Source organism: Notolepis coatsorum (genome assembly GCF_963971535.1).
Source record: "Notolepis coatsorum genome assembly, chromosome: 11".
In the NCBI taxonomy this organism is placed as follows: Eukaryota; Metazoa; Chordata; class Actinopteri; order Aulopiformes; family Paralepididae; genus Notolepis; species Notolepis coatsorum.
In genome coordinates, this window is record NC_140175.1 from 71,142,264 (window position 1) to 71,160,971 (window position 18,708).

General features: G+C 43.0%; 1 protein-coding gene across 4 annotated transcripts in view; it reads left to right on the plus strand.

Moving 5' to 3' along the window:
- ptbp3 (polypyrimidine tract binding protein 3) overlaps nucleotides 1-18,708 on the plus strand; it is a 66,063-nt gene that overhangs the window by 12,172 nt on the left and 35,183 nt on the right. For 2 of the 4 annotated variants that reach the window (XM_084325181.1, XM_084325183.1), the window contains exon 2: nucleotides 17,788-17,863. The exons of 1 other annotated variant lie outside the window; for it this stretch is intronic. In XM_084325181.1, coding sequence (XP_084181307.1) covers nucleotides 17,839-17,863 — 25 coding nt within the window. In that variant the 5' untranslated portion in view covers nucleotides 17,788-17,838. Of the gene's footprint in view, nucleotides 1-10,978; nucleotides 11,051-17,787; nucleotides 17,864-18,708 lie in introns of those variants that run through there. One more of the 4 variants, XM_084325182.1, reaches the window with a different exon arrangement.

Consider the following 18,708-nt stretch of genomic DNA (forward strand, 5'->3'; position numbering starts at 1 on the left):
TTTTTTTTTTTTTTTTTTTTTTTTATTACAGTCACCTTTTATTTTACAAAAAGTTATGTTTGGTGAAAGTTAGATTTGCACTTTATTAATCCCAATAGGGAAATTCATTCTTGTTTGATGATCAAGAGGCACATTTTATCTGTTTTACGTGAAGTTTGGTGAAAAAGCAAGTTATTGCACTATTAATCCCAATAGGGAAATTCATCTTGGTTTGATAATTATTTTGTGTCAAATAAAAACAAAGGTGGGGTGCTCCAGTAGCACACCATAATTATAGCTCGCTGAGTCGTGAAGCGGTCGCCCAGGGTTCGATTCCCAGTCCCGGTGGCCATTTGCCGCATGTCCTCCCTGCTTCTCCTCCCGTTCTCCCTCTCTCCTCTGTCGGTCCTGCATGGCCAGAAAAAGCTGTGAAAACGCTAATAAAGATAATAATATAATTTTTTAAAATAAAAACAGGTTATTTGAATGATTTCCTTGGCGTTTCTAGTTTTCAAGAGAAAAAAAAATAAATCTGAGATTTTATTTTTAGGCCATATCGCCCAGCCCTAGTCTATTTATGATTTTTGCTATAGCTGGTCTCAGTTATGTGGCTGATACGGATTAGGATTAATTAAGCTTCTTAGGAGACTGCTTCTCTTAACTCATTCAGCGCCGGGGATTTTCCTCATCCTGTTCTAGCTAGGCCACGCTTTAAAGATAGGGGTGCGTCACCTTGTTTGTAGAGCTATATTCTATATTATAGCTATAGATACAATACTATGGTCATTTGACAGTAACTATCTTCTGTCCAAGATGCAAAAAAGAATAACATTTTCATGTATATGTTCGCACGTTATCCCGTGGTGAATATAAGTATAGTTTCGGAGTGATCCGGGCTAATTCCTGGAAAGCTGAGTTATAGGGCGCTACGTGAATTCTACTAAAAGCATTGGCCTTTCATCCCTGGACACGCTACTATTTCCAAATCAAATGTATAATAGGTATTATGTTTCATCATGAATGCATGAAAGGGGGGGGGGGGGGGGGGGGGGGGCGGTCGTTTCTGATGCTTTGATTGCCAGTAACGGCATTCGTTTTGAGAACTACACACGCTGATCAGCTGGATCGATATGAAAACATTGCAAGATCAAGCTGTAATTGACGTCAGATAGTCCTTACCTTTGATCGGGGCTATTCCAAAAATAATATTCCAATTGTTTGATCGCCATCTGGTCCATCGTGCCAATTCTCCCCTACCCTGTCTTGAATGTTGCTTGCATATGCCCCCCACTGGCCGGTTGCAGGGAGGATAGAAGCCTTGCATCACATGTCCCCTCCGATACATGTGGAGGCAGCCTGTCACATCTTTTCACCTGCCAGTGCGGACTCTCATTTGGCGAGGTGTAATGTGTGGGAGGCTCACACTACCCCCACCATTTTCCTGTCTGCTGTGCAGGCGTCCCCCAACCGACCTGTAGGAGTCGCTGTCCACAACGTCCAGATTACCACCCATCGACTTCCACCCACTAACTCTGCCAATTGAGTTAGTATGACGGCCGGCCCAAGCCGGAGGCAACGCCGACAGCCGGAGTCGAACCCGGTGTCTCTTGCGTTGGTGACGAGCGCAATGTCCGCTGCGCCACCCAGCTGCCTTGTCCCGGACACTTTTCAATGTGATCGAGTGAACCTCTAGGCTTCCCTGTACTAACATTCTCCGCCGGTGGGATTTAAATGGAGCACACGGTCTGGAACAGGGTTTACTGCACTCTCGACACTGCCACCTTGCCGGATCTGGCCGGTGCTGCACCCTCGGGGTCCCAGTATGCCTTTTAACGGCAACATACAGGTCCGTGACATTGAATAGAATATTAAAATAGGAAAAAAGCATAAACGATATATACGTTTTTTTGGCCCTGAACGGTTGGTTGGCCGGGAAAGTGTTAAGGCTACGAATTAAAGCCACGATTGAAAATAATGTACTTCCTTTCTTGACAATAGCCTATAACAATAATACAAGAGAGAGCATACAAGAACAATGAATCTCACTGCCATGTAGCCTACGGCCTATGCCATGTGTAGCCTGCCTATGTGATCAATAAAAACTTGAACTTGAATTCCATCACGTCTGTGCGGGAGCTCACAAATAGGCACACAAGCCGACGTTATTAGGCCTAACTATATAGCCTACATCTATAAACGTCACACAAGCACATTTGCCGATATGAGTGTCTTAATGTGCAGCAAGTATTAGAAATATCTACTAGTTGAAATGGCCTAATCAAGATTGCAATCAAATCAAAGTTTGGATTTAGCCTGATAGTGATTAATCTTTTCTGAAGCAGGCACTGTCATGCAAAATCAGCTGAAATTCCTTGTTCAAGTCATAAGCTTGTTCAGTTGTCACAATGTAAATAAAAACCTGCACTGAAACCTGCACTGAAAAGTTACAGTATGTAGATGGTTGATGATTAATTATTTGTATGACAACAAAGTCAGAGTCAACCCTTGCAAAAAGTCAGTCAAAGTCAAAAATCTGTTTTATTTAATGAATTGAAAACAGCATTGATATTCATATTACGTAAAAGCAAACTGGCAATAGAAAAGATATAAATAATACAAAATAATCTAGTTCCCTTAAAACGCTAACGCTATTAAATAAGAAATATACAGTGGAGGTTAAAATAAGAATATGACTTGGCCTGAAAAAAAGTTCAGGAGATATTTTTTTGCTTTAATCCCTGCACACGAACACAGACACAACAGTCTAGTCAAGATGAGGAGAGGTCACCGGTCCGTCATACTTTTATCAGGACATTTATTAATCAATCATGCAAAAAAAGAGGGAGAGAGAGACTCACTCACACGTCTTATTTCATAATACAACGTTTCCGAATGGACGTTTGGATTAAACCAAGTGTATGCAGTGATGCTGAACTTTCCCAGCCGAACACAAGTTACTTAACGTTAACAGTTATGTTATGCTCGTTAAGCTATGCACTAGGGCTGGGCGATATGGAAAAAAATCATATCGCGATAACGATATGATAATTTTATTTTATTTCTCGATATCGATAATTATCGAATTGTTATAAGTATAAAAAAAATTAAAAAAAAAAAACATTTTTTTTTTTTTTTTTTTTTTTTTAACAACAGATGTATGTTTATTTTGCAGCAATTCTTTGTCATTGCCGCCATCTTTAGTGTTACATCCTCTCACACTCCAGTTCTCAGGCTGCAGCTGGTTTAAAAGCTAAAGTAAACCGGCTTCTCTGCTGGCTGTGGCTCCAGAGGAGTTGAACAGTTCTGGCTCTGCTCGTTTATTTTCGATCTTTTGGCGCTTTTTTGGTGGACAAACCACCGCACATGTGCACTGTGACTCATGACTGGAGACTAGCTCTGCTAGCACACATAGCCTACTGTGTACAGACGGTTTCAAAATGTATTTTAAATTAGAAAGCAAACAAAATAAATGGACAAGAGAAAAAGAAATCTGAATTTGGTCAGTATTGTCATTTGGACAAGCAAAGCCATTACTTTAAGTTGCAGGCAAGAAAGACAAGTCTGTCCACTGTCTCTGGTTTTAAAACTGCCCTGTTGCAGGTAAAAAAAAAAAAAAAAAACGATTTTTCGATTTTTTTTTTATTTCGATATCGATTATTAAAATATATCGCGATATTTATCGTTATCGTTATATCGCCCAGCCCTACTATGCACGTTTAGTTTGCTAACGTTAAGATAGCAGGAGCCATCGCCCAACAAAGATGTTGTTTCAACAAATGTATTCACAAAATGGATTACCATCCAAACGTTATTAAAGCCTCTTGTGTGACCAGTAAGTACTAAGATACTACTACTTAAATTAAATGTACCGCAGCAATATGCGCATTATGTTCTACGTTATGTGTAAATGTGCGGCGCGCTATGTGCACGTAAAGTCAAGACTCGACACAGTACTGAACCAGAAAAATTATTTAGGAGCACATTTTTTGCATGATTTAAAACAATGGTTCGAACGTCCGTTCGAAAAAAACCTGCCAAAGTTCAAATCCCAAAAACAGGCTTCGGGGACAGCTCTACTGCTAACGCTAACTATTCCAATAGTGAGGAAAGTATGGCTGGGGGACTGAGCCTGTCCCTCTCTCTCTGAACATTCAATGAAGTAGAGTTACACTATAAAAACGAACTGGATAGTTGATGATAATAAATATTTCACTTCATTAGCAAAACGATTGTAAAATCATTAAGTCTGCTATAAACTATTCTCCCTCTCTCTTGTGTGTGTATACATTTACTATAGGCTAGGGCTGGACGGTATGGTCAAAAATGTATATCACGGTATAATTTGAAGCACAGACGGTAATATCACGGTATATTCATTTATCTTAAAATGTCTATATAAATGCTTCTGAAGGGGTAAAACACTGGTATGGCAGCTATTACTGTACTCTTGTATTGCTAGGACATATTTCACATAGTACAGAGGTATTTTAAGAACATTTATTGTACAAAACTGCAATAGAAAAATGCAAAATCTTTTCTCAAGTTACTTCCATCTCCGAAAAACACTTTTTTCATGAAATACAATCAAATCAAGCGTCACAAAGTGAAAATAAAAACTACAGCAGGACAGGAGGTTTCTTTCCCTCAAACACAATACAACTCCAACATAACTTAACTTTAGTGTACATGTTTGACAACGTAGAGAGAGAGCGTGATGTAATTTTGAGTTTGAGGTTTGAGCTTCCTAAGATGCCGTAGGACAGGTGATGATGTCACACCAGGATTGTCAACACACAGTTGGAAATGGGAGCAGCCTGATGGATAAAGCGATATAAAGAAACGAATAGCCAAATAAATGTGAAGTTATTTTTGAACCTCTGTTGTCAAGCCTCTTCAATATAACCCCCCCCCCCCCCCCCCCCCCCCCCCTTTCCTCACGAATGGAACTGGTGCCGCAGAGTCACGTTAGAATGTTAGCTTAGTGGCTAACGTTAGCCCGTTGCTGTGCTAAAGCCAGCCTCCTTAGCCAAATTGAAATGCCAAAACGATATGGCAAGGTCCGTGAACAAGTGGAGAAAAACTCAGTACAATTAAACACTATGCAACGACCACTGCAAATGTCGAGTGAATCGACAAGTAACGTTAACGTCATTGCTACTGCTGTGACTAGCTGCTCTAGTCTACCGGTCACAAGGTATGAAGGTATAGTCAAAATCCATACCGTTTATACGATATAACGTTTATACCGTCCACCCCTACTATAGGCTACTCTTTTTGACATGGATTATGCTAAATAGCTTTAACAATCCTGATTCCTGAGCCTATTTTATTCAAAGGGAAGATATTGATTGATATCTCCTGTGCTGGCACAAGCACTACCATAGTGTGAAATGGAGAGATAACACACAATACATTATAATAATTCATGGAGAAATACTAAAAAGCTATTTATTTAATTTGTGGCCGGTAAAAATAGCTCTGACTGGTTTTGTACCCTGTTTTTCAACATTTAACGGAACGTAGGCCAAGTGCGTCCACATTTTTATAGGATTCTATCACATTTTCATAACAATAGCACCCTGCGCCGTTTTCATTGAGGTTTCTTACAAATTAACGATGCTTTATCTTGTCCTTTATATGCCGATTATCATTAGAATCTTAAATTGTACCATATGTCCCCCTTTAGACAACATATGTAATGCTACCAGCGCACTTTTGTAAGATAATTAGTTGGCCATTCGCGGTCGCTATACCGAGGTTGCAGTAATAGTTTAACGCTGTTCAGATCACGTCGGAGAATATAGACCCATCCCAGTGACCTGCGACCTGTGCTAACGCTCTTGGGAAATGCAGTGTTGTAGTTCTCAACATTTTCAGCCTTTAATTTTAAACCAATGCTGCCATCTACTGACAACAAGAAAGTGTTGTCTAATCGTCACCTTGAGAGCCACTTCCGTATACAGCGCCGCCCCAAACCCATTCTAGAGATTCCCACTTTTTGCTGGGAGTGGGGCGTGGCCGTATTTGGTCCCAGACAATAAGAGTGGCTGCAATTGGTCACCGTGACGTTAGCTATTGACATGGATACATTGTATGTAATGATAAACAATGTCATATAATAATAATAATAATAATAATAATAATAATAATAATAATAATAATAATAATAATAATAATAATAGCAGCATGGTGGTGTAGTGGTTAACACTGTCGCCTCACAGCAAGAAGGTCCAGGGTTCGATTCCCGCTTGGGGACCAGGTTTCCGTGATGCCAGGTGGGGTATCTCCTGGGCCTTTCTGTGTGGAGTTTGCATGTTCTCCCCGTGCTCGCAAGGCCCCCCCCCCCCCCCCCCCGATATGAGAAACTCAAATGGAAAAACATGCAAAAACAACAGATCGCTAACGCTGTCGCGTCTGTGACGAAGACGGGCAGGAGCACTTGGATGGTCCCCGGTTGCCCTCGTCTGCTCCCGGCTGCCCTTGGGGGGGGGGGGGGGGGGGGGGGGGGGAGACGGATCCTACAAAAACAATGCATGCGTGTGTGTTCCGGTGTGTGTGTGCTAACCGTGCGTGCTAACCGCTAACATTGAGGATAATTGCATGCCAATTAAAGACCTCTGTGACAGGTCCTGCATTATTATTATTATATTCGTGAAATACTCACTTTGATAATTCATAGTGTTCCACCCTGTTCCCATTCATCAACTGTCTCCCCAAGGTAGAGAACAAAAAGAACATGCAACAGAAGACAATTTAGTCAGAATTTGGGGCATAATTTATGCTAAGTGACCTGGACGGTCCATTGTTACGGGTGAGACATCGGGGTTCCTCTTCACGCAGCTCTTAGACGACCGCCTAAATGTTTTTAGACCTCCAGTGCAAATTTCAGTGTGATTTTACATATTTGTTTGTGTTTTAATGCTGCTCCAAGGAATAATTTTTTCATCTTGCATTTGTTTCTCACCATTACTCTCTTGACTAATGTGCCAATGGTCTTGTTTCCTCTCCTGTGGTTGTGGGCTCTTCACAAGTCTGCAACCACCCCGTCCTGGTCTGCAGTCTCACCTCGGCAATAAGGAAGTTGGCCAACTTGCACTGAGCAAGTGTCACACGCTGGATTCTCACTGGCTGTGGTGCCACATCATCCCCTACTCTCTTTTCTGCCTCCAAACCACCTGCGAACAAGGCTAATGTATTGGAGGCTAAGTCACCCAATGGGACATAGGACTAGTAGGGCACACACTCAGATTGTGCTAGTGGGATATTAGCCATGTGTGTTCCACCCTCCAGCTTTTCACCATACGATGTGAAACAACGGCAGTGTGCAAACAGGAAAGAGCTCTGACTGCTTCCTGCTTTCCGCGTGTCATTTCCTGCAGAAGTCGCATTGGGGCGCAGAGGGAGGGTGTGTTGTGAATTTGAGATGTGTGTGTGTGCAGGGAATAAAATGAACAAGCGCCAATAGCATGTAGATTTCCTCTTTGGCTGATCAATTACGGAGGCTACTCAGCCACTCTGGTGTGTAATTTTTTTGTGTGCTATTATATAGTAATAATAACACATGGCGATATACTAAAAAGGTATTTATCATTTTTGGCTGGTAAAAAACCTGCCTGGCTGGTAAGCCAAAACGTGTGTGTGTGCGTGTGCGTGCGGGGGGGTTGGAAAGATAGAATAAGAGACAGGGAAAGACAGATGGACAGAGACACGCATAGATGGAGAGACCCCCAAGGCCTGCTGATAACTCAACACGACTATCTCTTTCTCTCTCTGTTTCTCCCTCTGTCTTTTCTTTCTGTCTATCCGTCTATCTATCTGCTTTGCTGAACTCTGACCCTTCAACTGGCAGGGTCACAGGGAGCTATTTAGCGCAACCTTGTGGCAACGGATGCATAATGCACTTTAGGCATAATGTGACACTTATATTTATAGTTGGGTCATTTTAGCAGATGCTTTTATCCAAAGCGACTTACAATTGTACAAGTCCAGTGCAAACCCAGCTCCCTGTGACATTTAAACAGCCTATCCCTACTAATTGAGATTAGCAGCCAATTTTAATCTTTTGCATACATTTTTTCCACTGTGCCAAAAACATAGAGAACCATGTGTCACATCTATCTATCTATCTATCTATCTATCTATCTATCTATCTATCTATCTATCTATCTATCTATCTATCTATCTATCTATCTATCTATCTATCTATCTATCTATCTATCTATCTATCTATCTATCTATCTATCTATCTATCTACCCATCTATCTATCTACCCATCTATCTATTTATCCCTGTGTTGTCACCAGTGTTGTCATGGTGATGTGGTGACTACTTCCTGCTAATTCTGTCAGGAATGTCCCATGTCATATGACTCAGTTCAGCCAATCAGAAGCTTCAGTTTTACCACGGATGTGATTTTTATTAACTTTTTCAGGTGTTTTGAAACACACAAACACAATTCATTCCTTTGTCATTTAGAATCCAGTTCCTGCTTGCCTCCCATGATTTCCGCCTTTTGTGTGTGTTGTCATAGTAACAACCCTGTTTAGTGCAGTCTCCTCTATACCCATGTAACCTTCTGTCCTTCTTTACATCCCTCTCTTTCTCTCTCTCTTCTCTTTTCTCTCTACCTACCGCCCTCCCCCTCTCTCTTACAGACAGTATTCTGGCTGTGGTTGTGGTCGTCAGGGTAACAGGGTCGTTGTCATGGCACTGTTGTTCTATAGCTGCATTCTGATTGGCTGGATGGGCCTGCTACTGTACCAACCTCTCTCTCTCTCTGTCTACTGTACCCTATCAACCTTTTTCTCTCCCCATCCCCCCTGTCTCATCCCTCCCTTTGCCCCCCCATAACACACCATCTCTCGCTCTCTCTTCATCCCTCCCTCTATTTCTCCTCTACCCTCCATCCATTCCTCTTGACCCCCCCCCCCCTCCAGGAATGCCAGCAATGTGCCCCTCAGATAAGGGCCTCCTGGAGCGAGAGGTGGCACACACACGCACACGAACTCACACACACACACACGAACACACACAAACACACACAAACACACGCACACACGCACACAAACACATGCACACGAACACACACACACACTGCCCCTGGCATTTTCTGTGCAGACAGTAGTTTGATCAGTGGCGGCCATGTTGGCCCTAGTCAGGTGTCCAGTTTCCTGAGGTCAGTGGCAGAACAAAGCAGGCCAGGGGAAATTGGGAGCAGATCATGTTTCACTTTACCCTTATCTTTTACTACTCTACTCTAATCAGTGAGCTTAAATAAAAAAAATTATAATTTTTTTTAACCACTACAAATACTTTACAATTTCTCAACATTTAGAGAGTAACAGTACATTATCGTGTGTCCGTAGGGTTTGGGTTGTTCTCAGCTCTTGTATCTGGACCCTGCGCTGTATGAAATTAGTCTTTCGTATCAATAAAAATTGTTTCTGCAGAATAAAGGATTCATAAACACAAGAAGATAACGAGAAAAATAATTGGGTCTTAAACAATGTTACAATAGGTGAAATATAAGTATATTGTCTAGATAGAATTTTAGAATCCCTAGCTTTGACCCTCTGCCTCTCTCTCTCGCTCTCTCATGACAGACACACACACACACACACACACACACACACACACACACACACACACACACACACACACACACACACACACACGCACAGATCATACTGGTTTATGTGTGTGCAGCAGGCAGCCATTGTTGGTTCAGTGGTATCTGGTTACTTTGTTAGCCAGCAGCTTCAATTATACATCATCCTGACAATGAGAGGAACACTGAGGAACACTGGACTGGAAACAACCCGGCCTCCTCATCAGGTCTGACTGGTGACGCTTTTTCCAAAAGAGCACACGTGTTGTTCTCTGGAAACATTAGCGAAGGATTCATATGACATGTGAAAATGATTTGGGGGGGCGGGGGCGATATGCTTATCTCACGATTCGATACACCATATGGAGTTCACAAATTCGATACAACCACGATGCGAAGGGTTTTTTCGAAGGAGTTGATTGATGGCATATATAATGCTGTTTACCCTCTGCTTTACAAAGTGTAATAATAATGGTCATCAAATGTGTGATACTATGATACTACTACGGGAATGAAGCGGAACGTTGATATGGCAATCTTTTTTCTTTGCCCCACAATATGTATTTTCAGTCACATTTCTGTATCGCTACATATTGCATTTCGATACATTGTATTTACCGTCCCTAATGCCCATCTTTCCTTTTTATCTCAAATAATACATTTTCCTTTTATGCAAAGCACCTCGTAGACCAACGATATCAATTACTAACTTGATTGATTGTTTCATTCATTCATTCACTCACTCACGGTTAGCCATCCTGCCCCTAGTGGTGGCTCACATGCATGGCACGTGTATAAGACCAGTTCAATCCATCAGATTTTTTTTTTTGCATCTATGACACTGTGTGTCCTTTTTTCAGGAGCTACTGAAATGGCAGCATTGTACAATCCTCTCCTCCTCTCCTCTCAGGCCTCTGCCCCCTCATCTTTGGTCTATCTAGTCCAGGCAGATTGGCCCTTAGTTGATTTGTGTAGACAGCATTCTCTTGTCCTGATATCTGCATCGAACATGCTGTGCTTAAACACACACACACACACACACCCCTTTCCGTTCTGTTCTCTACTCCCCTCTGCCTCACGTTATAGAAACACACACAGACACACATGCACAATCACACACATGTTATGAACCCTCCCTCCAATCCCTCCCTCCCTCCCTCCCTCCCCGTAGTTTATCTCCTCCCAGTGTGTGGCGACTCTCATTCTCTCTCTCTCTCCCTCTCTGTCTGTCTGTCTGTCTGTCCAGCGCACTTTTGCACCTGTCTGTCTCTCCATCTGTCTGTCTCTGCATCCCTCACTCTCACCCGCTCTGTCCATTTTCTACCACTCTATTCACTCTCTTTACTGAATCCATCAGTTTCTCTGTCCTCTACTCTCTCTCCCCCTCTCTCTCTCTCTTTCTCTCTATCCGTATTTTGACCAGAATGCATCCAGTGGAGTTTTAGGTCATGCTGTCGTCTACAGGTACTGTATCTTAACAGAGACATCCAGTGGAAAGTGAGCCAAAGTTGGTCATTTTTATCTTTTTCATTTTAATTTTTTAATTTTAAGCCTAAAAGTCTGGCAACAGTGAGCCATGGTTGGTCTTGTTCAGAAGGATGAGTGGTATTACACGACAGTGAGCTAAAGTTAGTATTTTTTACACTTGTTGTTTTAAATGGATTCCAGTAAGGACCCTATACTAATCCAAGGTGACAGTTACTGTTATTTATCCTTGTATTCAAATCCATGTTAATATCTGTACAAAGATCTTTTTGCTCAGTGTCCCTTAAGCTTTTTGACGGTAGTTCCGCACGTCTGCCACCAAGAAGAAACGACAACAACCCAACTTTAGCTCACTGCCCTGCTCAACACTTGAGCTTTTGGCTGCAGCTTGGCCACCGTAACATGTGGTCTATTGTGCAGCGCTGCTGAGCGGGAGGAGCGGCCCTGACGTGGTGCTGGTGGTGTGTCGTTGAGAGAGAGAGAGAGAAGAGGTTATGCAATGCAGAGGTGAAGCAAGGTTGTAGAACTGGTTTGAGAGCATGAACGAAAGGAGATAAGAGAGACAGAGAGAGAGAGTTATCCTCTTGGCTCCTTGATGTATATCAACACCCATTGTAGTTTTTAAGAAGTTGAAAGAATTATAATAACTACGGGAGGGGGGCGGCGGCACTTTTTGTGTCACGGAACTTGAACGGATTGGAGTCGGGACATTGCTATGAGTATCGTGGTGATCTCCTTTGGTACGGTTATAAGATGGCTGCCAAGAAGTTCGATGTTGTCCTCGTGCACATCAGGAATTGTTGCATGTGTGGACACGGGGACGGTGCGTGAGATTCCGAAAGTTGGGAATGTTCAAAATGCAACGGTCACTGCACTGGAATGTTCATTGGCGCCTTTACCTTGGGGGGGGGGGGGGACTAAGCCAATATTGAATAGAAGGACGAATATTTTTATTTATCAAGAACATTTTACATATACCCGAAATTCATCCTGGCCTGGGGACCAACTCCAACCACACATGCATGTCTTTATGGTGTGGGAAACCCAAGCAAACATGAGGAGAACATGCAAACTCATACAAGGCCGCCTCCCACTGGGGGTTCGAACCCAGGATCTTCTTGCTGCGAGGCAACAGCGCTACCCACTGCGCTACCGTGCCGCTATTATAATAATAATAATAATAATAATAATAATAATAATAATGGATTGGATTTATATAGCGCTCTTCACTGACCCAGAGCGCTTCAGAGTCCATTATTCGTTCATACACAGTCATACCGGTGGTGGTAAGCTGCAATTGCAGCCAGAGCTGCCCTGAGGCAGACTCACGGAAGCGTGGCGAATAATCATCGCCTATGGCCCCTCCGACCACCACCAACATTCATTCACATACACATACACATACACATTCATACGAGGCAAGTAGGTTAAGTGTCTTGCCCAAGGACACAACGGCAATGAGATGGACATGGGCTTGAGCTGGATTCGAACCACCAACCCGTCGATCATTGGACGCCCCGCTCTACCCCTGAGCCACGCCGCCCCACCTATTGATTTCCATGACCACAATGTCAAACATTCTAAGGAAGCCATCTTATTGTGTGTGCTGGCCACGAATGTTCAATTCTAGTCCTGCGTGTTCAATTCTAGTCCTGCGTGGCACATTCCTCTGCTAGCCTTCATAATCTGACCTGCTCTCAAACCCTGCCATCTCTTTTTGATCCTCCAATCGCAACGGTTTGTCAGTCGCCCTGCTAAATAACATTGTAAAGAGAACGGTTTTGAATCTCCGGTTAACAATCGTGCACATTTGACGTTTCTAGAAATGCATTTTTAATACCATGACTGCCCTCCGGCGCCGGGTCGGACGGAAGAGGACATGTCCTGTGACCTTATCAACAAGATGGGGGAGAAGAAAAAGTGAATGGGCTCATGAAGTCCCTCTAGATTTGACGTGACATGTTGGATACATTGTGACGCACATGCGTGTCACTCAGACAGGTGCAGAGGCGTGTAATGGTTCCTCTACATACATCAGGTGTGAAGGTTTTATATTGCCTTGTGTAAAACATTTTCAACTTCTATTTTTGATTTTCCCTTCAAGGAAGGATCGAATCGACCAACGGTTTAGATTATTAGTTGACAAACGTGCAGTATTTCACTCTGCCTCCCTCTCTGGGTGCAGCGGGTAACATGACAGCGATGTGATATGTTATATCCGCTGTCACCAGGTGGCGGTTAGTCACGGCCAAGGAGGGTAAATAGAGGAAATGTCATTTTGTCGTCATATCCTGTTCAGATGTTGGGGTTTAAAACATGCACAGTTAATAATGTGTCCCTCTCGACCAGCGCAATCTGAGCATGTGCTGTACCCGCATCTCCCGTTGGGTGACTGGTGACTCAGCCTCCGATATATTCGCCTTGGTCAAGGCTAGTGTTGCTGCTATTGTGTGTGAAACGCCCACCCTGCTGCAATCTAAATGTAGCCTAAACAAACAAAAGGGTGGCCGTACCGCTGAACACAAAATATGGGCTGAGACAGGGACGCTAGCTTTTCCCCTCGAGGAGTAAATGTGCTCCTAAATGAAAAAGAAAATTAGGAGCACACAAAGAAATGTAGTTTTCATACGTACTACGAGTTTTCATAGTGCAATGTTTGGCTACTTAGAAATTATTTAACAGAAAGAGACCTTTGCAAAATCAACTCAAATGAAAGTAAACTTGCCCAGAGGACTGCTCTCCGATGTGAGCTGCCCCAGGGTTAGTTGAACTGTTTTACTGGCCCAGAGGACTGCTCTCCGATGTGAGCTGCCCCACGGTTAGTTAGTTTAACTGTTTTACTGGCCCAGAGCACTGCTCTCCGATGTGAGCTGCCCCAGGGTTAGTTAGTTTAACTGTTTTACTGGCCCAGAGGACTGCTCTCCGATGTGAGCTGCCCCAGGGTTAGTTTAACTGTTTTACTGGCCCAGAGGACTGCTCTCCGATGTGAGCTGCCCCAGGGTTAGTTGAACTGTTTTACTGGCCCAGAGGACTGCTCTCCGATGTGAGCTGCCCCAGAGTTAGTTAGTTTAACTGTTTTACTGGCCCAGAGGACTGCTCTCCGATGTGAGCTGCCCCAGGGTTAGTTGAACTGTTTTACTGGCCCAGAGGACTGCTCTCCGATGTGAGCTGCCCCAGGGTTAGTTTAACTGTTTTACTGGCCCAGAGCACTGCTCTCCGATGTGAGCTGCCCCACGGTTAGTTAGTTTAACTGTTTTAACTGGTCCAGAGGACTGCTTTTTGCTGTGAGCTGCCCCAGGGTTAGTTTAGCTGTTTTAACTGGTCCACTACCGATTTAAGGTGTTCTTTGGCAGATATAAGGCTGGGATGTTAGTTCCTTCTGCTGTTTTCACAGCATGTCTCCTCTCTGTAAACTAATGCTGTTGGTGGGAGTGGCACTCACTTACACATATAAACGCTAAGAGAAACAAAGTGACATCATCGGGTAAATTGCAGGGAGATATTGGTCCAAAAATTAAGGCAAAACCAAAATAAATTTTCACATTGTGATGTCTACTAAAACGCCTGGGACAATATCCAAATAAATGGATGTCACTCATTGAGGAAAAGGTGTATTTGCACCAAATTTCACATGGCGGTTGAAAACACCAAAATACAAGTGTTATTCAACAAAACATATTATATGCTCACACAAAGGCAATGTATGATGCTGACTTTACACTGTACCAGAAACAAAGGGTATTAAATAAAGGGTAAACACTTGATACTGATGCTTAATGTGTCAGTTACCATTTGTAATAATTGCATTACCTCCACTCTGTCTCTGTAAAGTGGGCAACATATTGTTGGCACAATTTGGAAATGCACAAACGCAAACAGCTGTTTTTATCTTTAAATATAATGCTAAGCTAGCTGTATTCCAATGCAACAAACCTTTCGACGTATTTGCTGGTAACCAAATAAATAAATAAAATAATGGAGCACTCTCAAAAACCATCCAAGTTCAGTTGAAACGGTGATTACTCACACCCATCCCTACTGTGTACATTTGTAATGTTAACGTTGGAGTACAACTCTCACCCATCCCTACTGTGTGCATCTGTAATGTTAACGTTGGAGCACAACAGGCCTCTGAGTTGTAATAGGATGAGAGTTCTAAAAAGCCTATAAATCAAACCCTGCAAGGAAATCTATGAATGCACCCAAAGATCCAGAATTCATAGTGTTCTCATGACACGTTTGTCATACAATATGGCACAACGCCACAGCGCACTGGGCCACAGGTGTCATTTTACAATAATCACCTGCTATTCCCTTTGGAAATATATTATAAAGTGAAAGAAAAAGGTCTGTGTTGAGAATTGTACTTGTGTCGAGGATTTTCTCAACACGTGACAATGTCTGAAAATTGGGCACTCCATTGTGTGTGTGGTGTCAGGTTTCAAGACACACTACCCTGCCCCTGTCACCTTCCACAGAGCTGAAAGCTGATCTACACACACGTTCCTATCTCTGAGTCAGCTCAATATATATATATATTTTTTTAAGATTATGTTATTATTTGACCACCAAAAATAAAATAAATTTCCCCTTCACCATAGTAGTTTTCTTTTTCACAGTAATGAGTATCATCATATGTAGAAAATAACAACACATAGCCTACATGCCTGGCTAATCCATTTATGGAGAATCGATTCTTTATTATGAGATTGATGCCTGGCTAGACTCAGACTGCCCGTCAGAGAGACAGACAGAGAGAGAGAGACGACTGAGGGACGGGCTAGTTATTGTCCGTAGGGCGTGTCTCTGTATATCTTGTGTGTCTTTGTATCTGTGTGTAAATGTCAGAGCAGTAAAGGGTAGAGCGATTGTATCCATTTTGCATATCCATGTTTCCTGCTGGAGACATTTGAATATCTTCTAAGCGAGCTGATCATTGCCCGGCAACCGCTGCCTAGATACGGGTGGGGTGGGTTAGGTTACACTGTGGAATAAAAATGGATGGGAAGGTAACTTCAGGGTCTGTCATGGTAATTGTATTCGGTATACCACCTACAACTACCTACACCTTCGTTTTATTTATTCAATTTCTTTTGTGAATTCTGTCGTCATGGAAATTAGTGATTGTTTAATTTGAGACGTGGACGTTGAAATTAGGCCTGTCCTCGACTACTTTATTTTTATTAGAAAAATCTGTAATATTTGAGTTCCCCACATGCCATGATGCAGAAGGACCTTTTGTCGCATCAGATATGTTCTAATAATAATCTTAAAATAAGATTAGATGGTAAAGATAGTTCTTTATTGTTTGTTGATACAGAAATTAGTTTTGTGTCGGAACACACAATACTGTGTTACAAAAAAGAAGAACATAGGACAACCATGTCACAGCAGAGACACAAAGTTCATCATAGATCTAGCCTCTTTATTTTGCTCTCAAAGTGCACCAGATTGATGCATTTAACTTTAAAATGTACCAAAAAAAAGGTCCCTAGAGGGTCGGAGGTTCACCCCCCATAGTCTGAAAATCCTGTGGGAAACACTGGTTCCATAGCTGCAGACAGTATAGTTCCATAGCTGCAGACAGTATAGTTCCATAGCCGCAGACCGTGACGGCAGTATAGTTCTATTAGCTGCAGACGGCAGTATAGTTCTATTAGCTGCAGACGGCAGTATAGTTCCATAGCTGCAGACGGCAGTATAGTTCCATAGCTGCAGACAGTATAGTTCCATAGCTGCAGACAGTATAGTTCCATAGCTGCAGACAGTATAGTTCCATAGCTGCAGACAGTATAGTTCCATAGCTGCAGATGGCAGTATAGTTCCATAGCTGCAGACAGTATAGTTCCATAGCTGCAGACGGCAGTATAGTTCCATAGCTGCAGACGGCAGTATAGTTCCATAGCTGCAGACGGCAGTATAGTTCCATAGCTGCAGACGGCAGTATAGTTCCATAGCTGCAGACAGTATAGTTCCATAGCTGCAGACAGTATAGTTCCATAGCTGCAGACAGTATAGTTCCATAGCTGCAGACAGTATAGTTCCATAGCCGCAGACGGTATAGTTCCATAGCCGCAGACAGTATAGTTCCATAGCTGCAGACAGTATAGTTCCATAGCTGCAGACAGTATAGTTCCATAGCCGCAGACGGTATAGTTCCATAGCCGCAGACAGTATAGTTCCATAGCTGCAGACGGCAGTATAGTTCCATAGCTGCAGACAGTATAGTTCCATAGCAGCAGACAGTATAGTTCCATAGCCGCAGACCGTGACGGCAGTATAGTTCCATTAGCTGCAGACGGCAGTATAGTTCCATAGCTGCAGACGGCAGTATAGTTCCATAGCTGCAGACGGCAGTATAGTTCCATAGCTGCAGACGGCAGTATAGTTCCATAGCTGCAGACGGCAGTATAGCGGCAGTATAGTTTCAGAACAGCCGTACATTTCCTGCCTCCCAGTACCGCAGAAATCCGCAGCACCGGAGGAGCATGCAATGCTGGCTGAACGGACTCGCACTTTGTGACAAATTAGACCGGCTTTTAAAACATTGAACTTGAACTATCCTCTTTAAAGGGGACAGTGCTGTGCATGACCTCTAGAGAAGCACAGTCACACACACAGCGTCTGAAAGACTTCCAGGGCCAGTTAAAAAATATAAATGTTATTATGGTATATTTGGTGTTGTTTATTTATTTATTTATATTTTTCTCTTTCAGGAATCTTAGACACCTCCTCTCCTTTCCTCCTTTCTCTGCGGCTGAACTACCATGAGCAACTCTAACCCATCCACAGGTTAGTGTGTACTCTGTGTGTGTGTGTGTTAGTATGGATGTCTGTACTGTACTGTGTGTCTGTACGGTGTGTGTGTGTGTCTGTACTGTGTGTGTGTCTGTACTGTGTGTGTACTGTGTGCGTGTGTCTGTACTGTGTGTGTCTGTACTGTGTGTCTGTACTGTGTGTGTGTGTGTCTGTACTGTGTGTGTTAGTATGGATGTCTGTACTGTGTGTGTGTTAGTATGGATTAGGGCTGCACGATTTTGGGAAATAATGTAATTGCGATTTTTCTGACAGATATTGCGATTGTGATTACATTATTATTATTATTATTGCGATTGCGATTGCGATTATAATATTTTTTTTAAGCAGCCCCACAGAGGTTTATTGTAAAATGCGGCTTGCATCTGGCCTACGCGGTGGGTCTGTTCGGGACACCGAGCCTGAAAATGTTTCTTTTTACCTGGGAATCGATACCAGTACCCAACAGTACCTTTTTTCTGTACTTTACTCTCCCTCTCTGAAGTCTAAACTTCACAACACAACCTAAAACCACTTACCTCCCTCTCCAGACCGCTTATAGCTTATCCGCAACAGTAAGTGACTTCCGGGGTAGGCCTGATTGGCCCCGACAGGCACGTGACGCGCAACTTTCTCTGCCGCGCGGCACGCTCCGCGGAGCGGAGCGGCAGAGCTTGCGGAATGATGTAACCGTCCAAATCCGCTATGACTTTCATTCGGCGCTTCAGCTCACCTGGCAGAGCAGCGGTCCTGCGATCCTGCGGTCCGTTGTTGACGAGTTCGAATCCCATCAAAAAAAATTTAGGCATTGTTTCGGAGTTGGTTAAGGTTAGAACGGTTAA